Source organism: Peromyscus maniculatus, chromosome 7 (assembly GCF_049852395.1).
Source record: "Peromyscus maniculatus bairdii isolate BWxNUB_F1_BW_parent chromosome 7, HU_Pman_BW_mat_3.1, whole genome shotgun sequence".
Lineage (NCBI taxonomy): Eukaryota > Metazoa > Chordata > Mammalia > Rodentia > Cricetidae > Peromyscus > Peromyscus maniculatus.
The window spans coordinates 60,487,084-60,502,723 of record NC_134858.1 but is presented as its reverse complement, the minus strand read 5'-3'; the positions used below and the strand labels follow the sequence as shown (position 1 = coordinate 60,502,723).

Below are 15,640 nucleotides of genomic sequence, written 5' to 3'. Positions count from 1 at the left end.
TGCTGGGTGTCCAAAACAGGAACAGTGTGTAGTCTTTGGTTCCTAGGTCCTCTCCTTGTTTATGTTAAGGAGATAGATGTTTCCAGAAAGAAGCTGATTGCACTTCAGCCAAAGTCAGAGCTGTGGCTAGCTCCCATGTCCTTCATCCTCTGTCACAGCCAGGTAACCCAGGAGGTACCTAGGAGGCTGCTGTGAGTTGGGAAGAATTCCTCTATGCTATGAATGTTGGGTCTCTATTGAAGAGAGGACAGTAGGAGGGTCCCCTAGAAGGAACTATGTCCTGTGTGTTGAAGGGAGGACATTAAGAGGGTCCCCTAGAAGGAACTATGTCCTATATGTTGGAGAGAGGACATTAGGAGGGTCCCCTAGAAGGAACTATGTCTTGCAGAGACTGGAGTTTCCACCTTCCTGGAAAGGTTCCTTGTGACCGGCTGGCTCACTGTTGATGTTTTGTGAAAGTTCAGTCAAGGTCAGGCAGAAAGAGAAAGTGCTCAGTACAGGAGATGGGAAGGACTAGGTTCCCAAGTGCAGTTTCCAAAACTAGACTGTGAATTGTTAATACGTCACCCAGTACAAGAAGCCAGGCTCCTCCATCCTTCAGGGGCCCGGCCCCATCCCCAGAGCTGACCCCAGTGTATAGCCTCAGACTTGAATTCCGTTCATTCTGCCCTTTGCTCTGTGGTTGCACGTGTCTTCTAGATCCTCCTACGTCCTATCAAAGTCCTCATTCTTAATGAATCCGTGCATTCCATAACATGGATGTACTGTGTTTATTTAACCAGAACTCTGTCCTAGAACATGTTAGCTGTCACTGTGTTTTTGCTGTTAAGACCATGACTCTCAGACTGGCAAGATGACGCAGTGGGTAAAGGTGATTGTTGCCAAGCCAGACTACCTGAGTTCAATTCCTGGGATAAGGAGAAAACCAACTCCAGCAGATTCTCTGCACCCATTCCATGGCATACGCCCATATACATATGTACATATATACATACATACATTTTTTTTATTTTTATTTTATCTTATTTTTTTTGTTTTTTCCGAGACAGGGTTTCTCTGTATAGTTTGCGTGCCTGTCCTGGATCTCGCTCTATTGTCGCATGAATCTTAAATAAAAATCTTATTAATAAAATCAAACCTGATGCCAGTTATTGGGGTGAATGCTGGAAGATCAGAGAGACAGAACAGGCCACAGCTAACCTCACCTGGCCAACTTCTCAGCCGATCCTGTTTCCTCAGACTGGAAGCCTCTGAGTCTTCATCCAAAATGAATCTCAGCTGAACTGCTGCTCAGAAGCCTAAAAGCTTAACCAGGCTCTAGTTCCTGGTTTTCATGCCTTATATACCTTTCTGCCATTACTTCTGGGATTAAAGGCACGAGTCACCATGCCTGGCTGTTTCCAGTGTGGCTTTGAACTCACAGAGATCCGAATGGATCTCTGCCTCCAGAAGGCTAGGATTAAAGGTGTGAGTGCCACCATTTTTTGGCTTCTATATCTAGTGGCTGTTCTGTTCTCTGACCCCAGATAAATTTATTAGGGTGCACGATATATTGGGGAACACAATATCACCACACTCTATAGACCAGGCTGGCCTCGAACTCAGAGATCCGCCTGCCTCTGCCTCCCAAGTGCTGGGACTAAAGGCGTGCCCACGACCGCCTGGCACATACATTTTTTTAAGACAATTACTTTATATACATTTTTAAAGCTAGCTACGTGAAGTCAGTTCCCTTACCTCATCTGATATAAATTACAGCCTTTAATCTTTGCCATCTGATCAGTAGTAAAATGTCTTGTTTGTTGTTTGATTGGCATTTCTTTTATTAAGTTTGAGAATGAACAGTTCTTTCTCATGTTTGTTGGACAGTCTGTTGTTGTTGTTGTTGTTGTTGTTTGTTTAGTTTTTACATCACTTGCTTGTTTCTCTGCTTGGCTGTGATGCCATCCTTCACACTTCTGAGCCTGACTTCCCAGACTGGAAAGTGGGAGAATGGACACATGGCCGCCCCGGCACCTTCCCACACCGCAATGTCTGTGTCCCCTCTTCAGGCAGTCTCCACACTAGCTGGGGTACACTGTGAGCTGGGGTGCACAGCCACATGGTCATTTTCCTCTCTCTTTGTTCAGTGTGTAACTTTTCTTTTTTCAAAAAGCAGGCTCTGAAATTGCAAGGCAGAGCTGGGACTGAACTTGCTTTCAAGCTGCCTGTAGACATCAGGAATATTTATTTTCTCTATTTGTTTTGAGCCTGGGAAGACTGTGTGGTTTTCTCACCACTGTCCTGATGGAGCCCTGACCAGCAAGCGTGCAGTGCCCCCAGCCCTAATGTGCCATTAATGATAGGTTAATGTACAGTATAATGTTTTTGGGACTATGGGTTCATTACACTTCTGAGTGTGAGGTCTTTCCACAGAGCGCCCAAGGTCCCATTGCATTATATCATGCAATAAAAATACCCTTTTCATATCACACGCTAATAAACTGTATTTGAAATGCTGTCTGAGGGCGCTGCCGTCGTGTCTTTAGGCCATTGGTGAGTGCAACAGTTGAATTCCTTGTTTCTGTTTGGAGCTTTTCTCACATGGGCTGCTGAGCCCAGGAGAAGTCAGCTTGGCCTTGTTTCACATGGAGAACAAGTTGGTTCTTTAGGGCTGGGATTCGAGGGGCAAGGCTGCACCTCCAAGTAATGAGGGGCCTTCGTACCTAGAGAGCAGAGTCTCAGAGCCCACTATCCATCCTACCACCTGTGTGCCTCTGTAAGGCCAGCAAGTCATGTCAGAAACTGGCCCAGTGTCCGCCACACTGAGCATGGGCGTTGGTTCTAGTAAGTTTCCTTGAGGACCGTGATGGGTGCTTCAGAACTGGGGCCTCTTGATGTCATGACCACAGGCTTGGCCTGGGACAGCTTGCGCTGGCTTTCTCACCGTCTCCTGTGCCATGGGTGTGGGGCTGTTCCTGTATTTTGTAGGAGATAGTGTTCACAGAACAGAGCAGGCTAGGACCCCCAGCTGGCTTCTTCTCTGCTTCTTGGTGCAGCCCCGATGCACCTTTAGGTAGTGGTAGGCTGGTGCAGCACCTCTTTAATGGAGTCCTCTCCAGATCCTTGGATGCCATCAGAAATGATTTGCAAGTTTGAGCTCTTTAGAGGAAGAGATCTCCCTCCAGTGAACAGAACAGCCTCGGAATCAAGGATGAGGCAGAGGAAGAGGGACCAGATGGCTTCACGGCACCTACGTTAACATTGTCTCTAGGGCAGACGTGGCATCTGCGACTTCGGTGTTCGGGGGAGTTCTTTCTACAGGTTGTGGGATGTCGATCAAGAGTGGTGGGGAACAGAGAAGCTGAGGTTAATGAGATCTGAGCCTGGAGCATCACCATCCCCACCTCAAAGTGCAGGAGCTCTGCCTGTAAAAGGAGTTAGCATTCATTCACTCATTCATTCATTCGTTTTGTCTTTGTCTGTTTTTAGCTATGTAACTCAGGAGCTCCTTATGTATCCCAGGCTGGCCTCAAACTCATTCTTCCTCTGCCTTTCAAGCGCTGAACCATGCCTGGCTGATACTACTTTCTGATGGGGCCTTTGGCGATCACATGGGCCCTTGACCTGCTTTAAGTCATGTGCTGCTGCTGCTGCATTGACTGTGTTGGAACGAGAGCACAGGTTTGGAGCCTCTCCACTTCAGATCCCACACCCACCTTGGCCAAATCAATTAGCATGCCTGAGCCTACTTTTCTAACAAACACAGAATAGCAGTGGTGCCGGTAGCGACTTCCTGGGTAGCCATGAGAACGCACTTGACTACATTTTGTGGGATGAACACCTGCCCAGATGCCACTGCCTCTAACAGTCCCTACAAAGCGTGCTTAGGCCACGTCATCACAGAACAGCTGCCCCGAGAGCAAAGGCGGTGAGGGCAGAAAGGGCCTAAGCTGGGCCTGGCAAGATGACTCTGAGTAAAAAAGCACTTAAGACCAGGCCTGCGAGCTGAGTTCAGTCTCTGGGACATACACGGTGGAGAGAGAAAACTGACGCTTTCAAGTGGACCCCTGATACCCACACACATGCTCACACACAGAATAAATGAATGAATTAATAAGTAAATAACTGTAATAAAAATTGTTGGGGCCAGGAGGTGGTGGTGGCGGTGGCGGCGGCAGCAGCAGCACCTCATGCCTTTGGCCCCAGCAGAGACAGAGAAGCCACGAGACAGGGTCTGTGCTCACTTGTGTGGGGAGAGGAGGTGGGGACTTGAGCATACTTCTGTGTTCTAGAACGAGGGGAAAGGACTTCCACTGGGAGAGGAAGTTGAGAGCAGAGGGATTGTGTGAAGGGCTGACTTGGTCTGGGGAGCAAAGGAGGATGGAGCTGAGCCCCTCCATAAAGCCTCTGCACCTCCCACCCCCTCCCACAAAGCCTCTGCACCTCCCACCCCCTCCCACAAAGCCTCTGCACCCTCCCACCCCCTCCCACAAAGCCTCTGCACCCTCCCACCCCCCTCCCACAAAGCCTCTGCACCCTCCCACCCCCCTCCCAAAAAGCCTCTGCACCCTCCCACCCCTCCCACAAAGCCTCTGCACCCTCCCACCCCCTCCCACAAAGCCTCTGCACCCTCCCACCCCCCTCCCACAAAGCCTCTGCACCCTCCCACCCCCCTCCCACAAAGCCTCTGCACCCTCCCACCCCCCTCCCACAAAGCCTCTGCACCCTCCCACCCCCCTCCCACAAAGCCTCTGCACCCTCCCACCCCCCTCCCACAAAGCCTCTGCACCCTCCCACCCCCCTCCCACAAAGCCTCTGCACCCTCCCACCCCCCTCCCACAAAGCCTCTGCACCCTCCCACCCCCTCCCACAAAGCCTCTGCACCCTCCCACCCCCTCCCACAAAGCCTCTGCACCCTCCCACGCCTCACATGCTCTCACCCGCCCTCACACACCTGCTGGCAAAGTACCCTGAACGTTGTGAGAGAGTATCTAGATTTCAAGGAGAATTTGGTTTTCTTTGAAGGAGTATGAAGTTGGACTAAAGCCTTTGTTTTCAGATGTGAGGCCTTTCAAACACTTAGGTGACCCTCTCAGGGGTTAAATCTGTCTTTGGGGCTACAAGGACTTGAAAAATGCTACCCTGTATCAAGAAAACCAGAAGTGACAAGTTCATTTAGAAAGCCTGGTTTGTCATTGTTTATCTAATTTTCGGAGTTGACACAGAAAATTAAAGCAGCTGACACTCACTCTCGGCAGCATCTCTGGCTCCCCTCCCCGGCCTCTCTACCTGACCTTGCCACCACAAAATGCTCCAAAGCCAAAATATAAAACTTCCCACTGAGTTTCTGAGGTGCTGTGCAGTCATTCCAGGATTATGTCATAGGGTGCCATCCCTAATGTTATTAAAAAACAAGATGAGGTTATATATCTACTCTGGGAGATGTTTCTTTCTCTTTCTCTCCACCTTGAGAATAAATCTTAGAGGTACCCAAACTTCAGAGGAAGCCAAGAGCAACTTGGGCCCTAAGTGCCCCATACGTCTTTACTGAATTTATAGGATGGTGGGTTTCTCTGCCCCTGTGACATCGCACATCGCTTCCAAGAGAATGTTCCAGAAAGGCCATGGGCAAAGTGATATCTTTTGCTGTGTTTAATATTGGTGTTCCAGCACTCAGGTGGCAGGGTGTCTTTCCTTCAGTGTCGCTGGTGAATGAACTGTTCCACCCCAGGAAGCTACCCAGCTAACCAAAGCAAATCCTGTATAAACTTAACAAACAGAAGGAGGAAAAAAAAGAAAGAAATTAAAAATTACATTTTAAATATAGGGACTGGAGGGAAGACTCAGCAGTCCTCCGCTCTTCCAGAGGACTTGGGTTCAATTCCCTGCACCCACATGGCATTCACAACTGTCTGTGACTCCAGTTCCAGGGGATCCGACACCCTCATATAGAAATACATGCAGGCAAGATGCCAGGGCACATAAAATAAAAATAAAATTTTAGAAAGAAGAATATTTTAAATGTATCACACACTTCTTTCTTTTTAAAGATTCCACATGTCCGTACTTCTGGACTTAATGTTTTTGTTTTGGTTTTTGGTTTTTGTTTTGGTTTTTCAAAACAGGGTTTCTCTGTGTAGCTTTGCACCTTTCCTGGAACTCACTCTGTAGACCAGGCAGGACTTGAACTCAGAGATCCGCCTGCCTCTGCCTCCCGAGTGCTGGGATTAAAGGCATGCGCCAACACGGCCTAGCTGACTTACTGTTTTTCATTCTTTAATTTCTTTACATGGGTCCTTGCCAGTGAGCCTCGAAGGGTTCTCTGATACTGTGTGTAGGGCTGTGGGTGCTTGACCCGGACCAGTGTTTCCATTTCATTCTCATAGTGCGGTTTTGCTAATAGATGCTGCTCACTGGCCCTGCTCTTCCTTCTGAACCTCCCTTCCTTAGGCCTTTTGTATTTGACTAGTTTGTATTGGGGACTGAAGAAGGAGAGGCTGCACTTGTTAAAATTAAGTCTTCAGGGTCTATGGAGATGGCAGAGTGGATAAAGTGCTGTGGCATGAGCCTGAAGACCTGGGTTTGGGTCCCAGTACCCACACAAAGGCTGTCCCAGCACTTGGGAGGCAGGAGGGTCGGCCTGGTCTATAGAGGGAGTTCCAGGACGGCCAGGGCTACACATGGAAACCCTGTCTTGACACCCACATCCACACACCAAAAAAAAAAAAAAAAAAAAAAAGCTGGACATCATGGCCTGTGCTTCAGTAATCTCGGCACTGGGGAAGCAGAGCTAACTGGCCCCTGAGGCTCACTGTCAGCCTTCTAGCCAAATGCATGGGCTCCTGCTGCAGTGAGAGCCCTGGCCCCCAAATAAGATGAACAGAACTCGACTCCTGGCCTCTGTGCATGTACACACACACATACACACACACACACACACACACACACACACACACACACACACACACACACACACACCAAAAATAAAAACAAGTCTTCAAGCCAAGACAGTTGATTTGAGTAGAGCCTTGAGGAGCTAGATCAAAATCAAATGTTCAAATTTTAATTTAACTTCCAGATTTGTAGTCAAAGGTGAGGTGTTAAGTGATAGCGGCCACAGACTGCAGAGCAGCTGTAGATCTGGAAGCAAGCAGTCTCACTAAATAAAAACTAAAGGTCTTACATAAATAATGAGAAGCAGTATGATCCTTTGCTCTTCGGTTAGCCATAAGGATGGATGTCAAATCGTTGAGGTTTTGTTATTTTCTGAGGGCACCAAATAACCATGTGCTAAAGAGGGGCTGTAACTCAGAGGGCAGAACGCCCTCCCAGCATGTGTGAGCCCCGAATTCCATCCCCAGCATAAATGAAACTGAGCATAGGGATACATGTCTGTCATCCCAGCACAAGGGCAGCAGACAGAGGATCAGAAGTTCAGGGGTCTCCTTGGCTATGTAGTAAGTACAGAAGCCAGCTGGATTACATGCGACCCCCTAAAATGAGAGTGGGAAAGAGGATGCATATGCCAAGGACAAGGCTCCAGGGCTCTGAAGCCTAGGCATAGCTCCAGCCCGTGTACACCCCCGGCTCCGTCACAGGGAGCTTGGCTAAATGCAAGTCTCCTAGAAAAGCAGAGCATGGTGCTTATAACTAAGTTGCTCCTCTGCCCCCCTCCATCATTCATCCTGTGTGTGACCAGCCACGCCACCTCAGAACACACAGGTCACCCACTCACAGCCACGGAGAGCACATTCTGGACTTCTATACATTTCATTCCCTTCGCTGTCACCTTGCAAAGCACAGTGAATCAGTGACAGAATAGCTAAGTAAGGTACTTGGGTCGCAGTTTAGAAAATAATGCTCCAGGCTAGCAGTGGATTCTAGTGATGATTTTTATTTGCTGCTGGGTCATAGAATGATCTGAACTTTCAACCAGTTTGCTTCTTTTTTTTTTTTTTTCATAGACAGACATTTTTTAATGGAAAGGGAAGTACAGTTTTGAATGGAAAAATAAAAGTGATTCTTTTCTTCCTTTAAGGTGGAGTCTCACTATATAGCTCTGGCTGGCCTGGAACTCGCTCTGTAGACCAGGCTGGCCTCAAACTCACAGAGATTCACCTGCCTCTGCCTCCTGGGTACAGTGATTAAAGGCATGCACTACCACGCCCAGAAACTGATTGTTTTCAGTACATGCAAGGTCTGAGCTTGGGCCTTTCTTGTTCTTTTTAAAAGGTCTGTTACTCTCTGTCATCTACTCCAGCCTGCTCCCCACACACAGCCCCTGAGGAGGCCCCCCAAAGCTCTGCAGCACCACAGTATGACGGAAAAAGGACAATCAGAAATTGTCCACTTTGATTTCAGTCTTTGTGGTCAGCGTACAGTTTGCCTCCTCTTACAAACCAGAAAGGCTGTTAGCAAGGCAGGTTTTAAGCAGATAGCAGCCCCTTAACTGGACACTTCTAGAAATAAGACAAGACAGTGGTGTGAAACGCTTTGAAAAGTTCAGAGTGTGGTTCTGGGGCTGGAGACCCATGGCCAACTCTGGAGGTGTGTCCATCAGTGTGAATGGACACCTCGCCCATCACCTCCATCCTCAGCCTCACATCTTTGCCTCACAGTCAAACTCATATAGTCTCTCCCTCCCTCCCCCTCCTCTCTCCCTCTCTTCCTCTCTCTCTCTCCCTCCCCCTTCCCCTCCCCCTCCTCCCTCCCCTCCCCCTCCCCTTCCTCCCTCCCCCTCCCCCTCCCCTCCCTCCTCCCCCTCCCCTCCCCCTCCCCCTTCCCCCTCCCCTCCCTTCCTCTCTCCCTCCCTTTTCATCTTTGCCTTCTCCCATTTCCCTTCATGACATTAGGCAAAGGGGTACTGAGACAGGGATTGGCTGAGTAGCCCAGGCTGGTGGCTCTCCCCTTCCTGCCTCCTTTCCTTTGTGTTGAGGTGAGCACCGCCCTCCACCCCCAGCCCCACCCCAGCTCGGTGTCCTTTGTACAGGTCTGCAGGTCTGCGGTTGTTAATCCTCTTGAGCTGCCTCCGTGGTTCTGCTTCCTTTTCAGCCCTGGTATTTGTCTCTACCAATTTCTCTCTCGGCTTCTCTGCTAGTCTTTGGGGAAAGCTGGCATTTTATCAGTGCCCATCTTTCTACCTTCCTGTCTCCTTCTTACCTTCATCGTTACCTTGTTTCCCAGGATTTTCTTTCTACTCTCTCATAAGCTATTGGGCACTTAAATATTGTTTTAGCTGCATCACACAAACATATACGTGAAGTATTTTCATTGTCAATCAGCTCTTGGGGTCTCTTGAGGGGTGTTGGGGAAGTCATAATGATAGGGCTGTAACCCAGGACCTCAAGCATCCTGGGTAATGCTGTACCATCAAGCTCCACCTCCAGCTGCTCATCATCACCCATGTTAAGTGCAGACTGAACGTCATGCGGTTGGGGTAGGCCCTACTTGGTTTGGTTTGGTTTGGTGGTGCTGGAGGAACTTGCACACAGTAGGCAAATACCCTCCCACTGATCCTAGCCCACACCATTCACTTTTAAGTACATGTTCCAAAAATCAGAAATACTCTAAAAATCAGAAGTTTTGATCACAGATATGATGCCAAGGTGGGAAAATACACCTGAACTCACGTGACAGGTCACATTTACAAAACATAGGCATGCCTGCCATGCCTGCCTAGTGAATGATCTGTCCATTGGTCTAGAAATTACATTCTAGCCAGGTAGTGGTGGCATACAACTTCAATCCCAGACAGGCAGTTTCTGAGTCCAAGGCCAGCCTGGTCTACAGAGCAAGTTCTAGAACAGCCAGGGTTCTACAGAAAAACCCTGTCTCAAAAAAGACAAAAAAGGAGGGAAGAAATTGCATTCTACTTCTAGTATCTAATTGATCACCTGCATTTTTAGCTTAACTTAGCGAAGTTCAAGGAAAGACAGTTTGCACCTGTCTCTTACTTGAGTTGTACTTATTTTTGTAAGTGTGTGTGTGTGTGTGTGTGTGTGTGTGTGTGTGTGTGTGTCTGAGTGTGTATACAGATGTGTGTGAGTGTGGGTGTGAGAGGACAGCTGCAGGTGTTACCCTCAGGAGCCATCCTCCTCGTGGTTTTAGGCAGAGCCTCTCCCTGGCCTGAGTCCCCGGGCTCTCTCTGCTTGTCTGCCCCAGCCCCTCCACTCTGGTATAAGGCCCCATTTTACCTGGCATTTTTACATTGTTTCTGGGGGTCACACTCCAGTCCTCATACTTGTGGGCCAAGAGCTGTTACTGCTGAGACGTCTTTGGCCCTCTTCACCTGAATTTTAGGGAGGTAATTTCAGCTGTGCTCCAAGAAGAAGAAAGGGAGGGAGAGAAGGCAGGGACAGCAGAGCATTCCTCACTCACAGAAAAGAAGGCAGAGGTGGGTGCGGGTGCGGGTGCAGGTGTGGGTGTGTACATGTGGGATGCTGGTTGTTTAACCTAGGACCCTGTGGAGTGATACAGCTCACTAGCAAGTGCCCTCCCACTGCTCCCAGCCCACACCATTCACTTGTAAGTACAGCCCTCTTTTTACTTTTCATTTTGAGGCAGAACCTCACAAAGATAACCAGGCTGGCCCCAAACTCACTCTGTAACCCAGACAAGCTTTGAGCATGTGATCCTCCTGCCTCAGCCTCCCAGATAGCTGGGATCATGGGCCTGTGCTGCCAGACCTGGCCCTAACATAGGCAGCCCACAACCACCTGTAACTCCACCTCCAGGGGATCAGCTGCCCTCTCCTGGACTCCACAGGCCCCTGCACCCACAATGTGCTCATACCCACACACAGACATACACATATGCACATCACTAAAATTAAATTAATCTTTAAAACTTTGAAAGAATAGCGGGAAAAGTTTTATGTCAAGACTTAGCCACTGACAGTATGCACCCAGTGTTTACGTAAACACTTGTGGTGAACATGGGGTGCAGACAGTGTTATTCCGGGCTTTAGAGCTGGTGCTGAGACAGTCGGCACAGCTTGGGCCACCCCCGACCTCACGGTGTCACCTGGGTGATGTGCTCACATGGTTTTATAGTCAGATACAGGCAGAGTGGACGTCACGGTTCTGAGTGTCTTCAGATAGCCAGTGCACCACACAGCCTGCCCATCTGAGGTCAGCAGCAGATGCACAGGCTAAACAGGTTTTGACTAACTTTGCCCCTAAGACCTGCAAAAAAACGTCATAACACAAGGTGTTCACTGTAGTGCTTTAAATTGAACAAGGCTGAGCACATGCTTTTATTAGCTGAGTTTTTAAAACATAGATTAAAGTATCCCTTAACAGAATTAGAATGAAGCATCTCCAGAAGCCAGCATGCCCCACTTCCTGTGGCTCCACAGGTCTGAAGTCATGTAGATCCTAACAGTCCTGCCTCAGTGCTGAGATCGGGAGCCTGGAATCCACCAGGAAGATGCCCAAAACCTCCCAACAAGCTTCACAGACCCCATGAGGGGAAGTCAGGAGCCCTCTCCAAGTACCCCTACTACCTTTTAGGTAAACTCTTATATGACAGGAAACTCAGAGCCCAGCTTCTAGCAGACAGGGAGGTCTCACTGAGCACTAGACTGGGAGTCCAGAGGCTGGGTCTCAGCTAGCACTTACCATCATGTAGGCCCCCATCCTGCCACCCAGCAGCCACACCTGTGCCTTTCTAAGAAGGCGAAGCAGGGCCTGCTGTCCTGGAGGAAAGATCTCATTGTGATAGACTGAATGAGCAGAAAGCAGGGCATCGGCTGAGAGCAGGAACATCAAAACCAGGAGCAGGCTGGGGGTGGAGGGGATGTCAGACAATACACCTCCTCCTCCCCTTCCTCTTCCTCCTCCTCATCTTCTTCCTCCTCTGCCTCATCTTCTTCCTCCTTCCCTTCTTCCACCTCCTCCCCTTCCTATTCCTCCTCTTCCTTCTCCTCCTCTTCTTTCTCCTCTTCCTCCTCCTCCTCTTCCTTCTCTTCCTCTTCTTCCTTGCTCCTCCTCCTGCTCCTCCTCCTCTTCCTCCTCCTGCTCCTCCCGCTCACTCCACTGCCCCACTTTTGGACACATCCTACCTCTCCAAGCCCCGATCTTCTGACGTCATCACATCTTAATCCTCCGTGACCAAGCATGCGTTGCAGAAGACATAAGCCCCTGCAGTTCGGTTGTTGCATTTGCCCCCGTGAGAGAGCAGCAAATGAGAGCTCCTACTGCCTGGTGAGGAAACCAGCAAGATGCTGCACAGCTCCTGCCAGGCTTCCAGCCCTGAAGACAGGGCTGCTGGCGTGCTTCATGCGTGTGTCTCTCCTGCAATTCACCCCCTTATCTGCCTTTCCTGCCTGCCTGAAAGCAGTCAGCAGTGACTGGGCAAAGCCTGTTGTCAGGGTCCCTTTCTTGTGAGGTAGATATAAGCACCAAGGGGAGGGCACACCACATCAGTGGGACGTAGAGATGGAAGTCAGCTCCCAGGCAGGGGTCAGGAAAGGGCAGGTGCCTCCACAGAACCAGGAGACCAGCGACTTGGTGGTCCCTCTACTTCCCCACTCTCACGGGGCACCCGGGCAGTCTGCCCACAACGCAGCCACCAGCCCTTCCTGGACTGAGGAGGGATGCCTCCACCCCCCTCCTGCAGTTCCACTCTGCCTGTTCTCAGACAGATGATAACCGTGATGGAGCATATGGCCCCAAAGTCACCGGCATTCTGAGAAAGTGACACTGTGTTACCCTGGGCTTCGGGGGAGGGGCCCACCCTCCCGAGCATAGCTTCTGTCTGTGTGCTCCAGAAGGGCACAAGGTCGCCTCTCCCAAGTCCAGAAAAGAACATGCACAGGAATTCAGGAAGAATGTTCTCTATCTAGGCAGCCGTTGTGAAAGCAGGCAGGGGCTGGGCAAGTATGAGCAGCAAAGCATATGGAAGCCAAAATGGAGTGTGTCTTGTTTCACCCCCACCCAGGCCTCTGCCACCCACAATCCCCCACCAGCCTGGCTTCAATACCCCTTTCTTGAGGCCCTATACCCATGTCTAAGACCCCCCACAGAGTACCATGAGAAATAATAGGGCACCCAGCTAGGCTTTAGGCAAAGCCCTGGGCCCTCAACTGGGCACAAGCTCCCAAAGACCATTTTCTTCCCATAATCAGGCAGGCTGGAGAGGCCTGGGTAGTGTTCCTTCCTTGCCACCGCTAAGCTCCACCTGGTCCCTCCACAGATGCTGGTAGATGCTGGAGTCAGGACACAGTAGACCCACATACCTCCTAGCCATGGGGCAGAAGATGTGTTGCACTGGGCACTGAGATGCTGAGCATGTTCCCAGGGCCTGGCTGTTTGCCAGGGCCATGGGTCACAGTCAGGTATACTGGGAAGTAGCTCAAAGCCCTGTGAGCCAACAGGGACAGAGTCCCAGAGAGGCTCAGAAAAAACCAGGGAGCAGGAAAGAGGCAGCTGGAGGGGAGAGGCAGGAGCTTGGGGTGGGCATCTGGGATCCCACATCTCCCTGCTCACTCACTGTAACTCCCCAGGTCCTGTTTCCCATAGAGGCTACAAAGTTTCTGCTAAAAGTCTTTGGTCAAGGAAGCTACTTGGTGAATGGAATAACGCTTCCCAGTCTCGTTCCTATTGTGGCTCTGACAGACCTGTGCCTGGTCCTTGGTTGCTTCTGGCCCTCCCTGGAAGCTCCCTGCGATTGGGAATGTGATCTTAATGTATCAGAACAGGGGGAGGATGCCAGCTAAATATAACCTGGCCCGGGGTGGCTTGAGTAGGTTGGACCAGGAGATGGAAAGAAGCGGGGCTCTCCCAAGTCCAGCCCTCCGTCCTGAACCTCGCCCGCCTGAGCACTCCTCTTGGGAGCCTCGTCCTCCTGGAGCGGGGTGTCTATGCTTCATTGGCAACTGTGAATCACTTCCAGGGGAGCAGGAGACAAAGGGGGAAACTAACAGGGGTCGACAAGGCCTCCGACGCGACCATCCTTTGCTCTCTGGACAGCAAGGGACCGGAAAGCTGGCCTCCCAGGGGCCAGGCCTCGGCCTAGTAGCTATGGCGTGAAACCGAGCTGAGACAGGACCAGGCAGAGGATGGCGTTAAGACAAGCTGTGCCTTTAAGCGTCCTAGAGAAGGTCTCAGATGCTCCCTGGCTTCCTGTACGTAGATCAGAGGGCAGCTTTCCAGAGTCAGTTCTCCACTGACATCGTGTGGGTCCCAGAGATCAAGCGGGTCGTCCAGGCTGCCTTCAAGCCTTGTTACCTGCTGAGATGTCTCCAAGAGGCCAGCCTGCCTTCTTACCATGTAGGGTTGAGAAAAAAAAGAAACCAGGTCCAGGCTAGAGCACACCTTGGAATGCATAGAGATGCCTAACTCTCTTTTTGTTTCCTCTGTTTGTCTGTCTTCTCTTTGTAACACGGTCTTAAGTAGTTCAGGCTAGCTGTGGATGAGCTTGAACTTCTGATCCCCCTACCTCTGCCTCTCAAGTTCTGGGATTACAGCCACACACCAGCACACCTTGCTTATGTGGTGCTGGGGAATCAAACCCAGGCCGCCTTTGCATTAGGATAGGCAAGAAGCACCCTACCAGCTGAGCCACATCCTCAGCACCAGGGACCTAGCCTGGAAGACTGCTGTCACACCTACTGCTCTTCCCCACAGGGTCACCCGTTCATCATGCAGTTCAATGATGGAAACTCCACCGTGGTGTCCATGTGGGTGTGCAGAGCGCTAGAGGAGAGGCGGAGCCAGCAGGGCCCCCCGTGAGGCCTCAGCAGGACACTGATGACCCAGGACTAGTCACCAAGGACACAACAAGCCATGGCCCCTCTCCGTCTGCTGCCTGATTGAGAAGAGCTGTACTGGGCCCAGCCTCCTGCTTTCACCTCTTACCCTACCTAGGGGAACCCTCAAGAGAGCCAGCCTCTGCTGAACCCCTCACCACTGGGGAGTGGGGGGGGGGTGATAATGAATATGGCAGGTGGCGATGATGCAGAGGGTGTGGGGGGAGGGTGATGGGGTTATAAGGATGGCACCTCCTCTGGCCTCCCCCCCCCTCACCCCCCGCCCTGTGTTTCCCTACTGTCCATTGTAAAGGGTCGGGCCCTTTGGCAGCACTGATGGTATAAACGTGTTACTGCTTTGGAGTGGGTTTGTTTTCACAAGTCCGTCATACACATCCCCATTGGCCAGGGGCACCTGCACATACACCTGCACAGGCAAGATCCTGTACGTGTCCTGTAGCTCAGTGTCGAGGCCTGGTGTTTTCCCAGCTCGGTTGTCACATGAGAAACCAGGGCTCAGAGGACGTCCCACAGCAAGGTGTGTACTGAGGCCAGGTCCGGACCCAAGCCTCGGGTTGTGGTATTGTCCTCTCCTGGTCGGGAGGTGGCTACAGGTCCAGCACCAAACCAGCACCAGCATGGGTGAGGCCAGGGGCAGCAGGAGAGGAAGCTGGACACCGAGAATGAGGCGCAGGAATTCAGAGGCCGTCAGAACCCTTCCCACGCCAGCCACCAGCCCCTCCGCCACCAGCTTCTTCTCACTGCCCGTGACCCAGGCCACTCATGGCCACTTGAGGTAATCCTGCAGCCACCTGGAGGAAGTGTGGCTGTCCCCCTTTCGCAGAGGATGGAGGGAAGCCAGTTTCCACCTGGTCTAAGAGACACCCCCAGCTGCCCAAACACACACTC

At 50.9% G+C, this 15,640-nt stretch overlaps 1 protein-coding gene across 4 annotated transcripts in view; it reads left to right on the top strand.

The window, feature by feature from the left end:
- Map2k5 (mitogen-activated protein kinase kinase 5) overlaps positions 1–15,088 on the top strand; it is a 236,642-nt gene extending 221,554 nt beyond the window's left edge. For 3 of the 4 annotated variants that reach the window (XM_006971444.4, XM_016003408.3, XM_016003402.3), the window contains one exon: positions 14,610–15,088. In XM_006971444.4, the coding sequence (XP_006971506.1) occupies positions 14,610–14,714 (105 nt within the window). In that variant the 3' untranslated portion in view covers positions 14,715–15,088. The remainder of the gene's footprint in view (positions 1–14,609) is intronic. The other variant, XM_042281084.2, reaches the window with a different exon arrangement.
- The last annotated feature ends 552 nt before the right edge of the window (positions 15,089–15,640 follow it).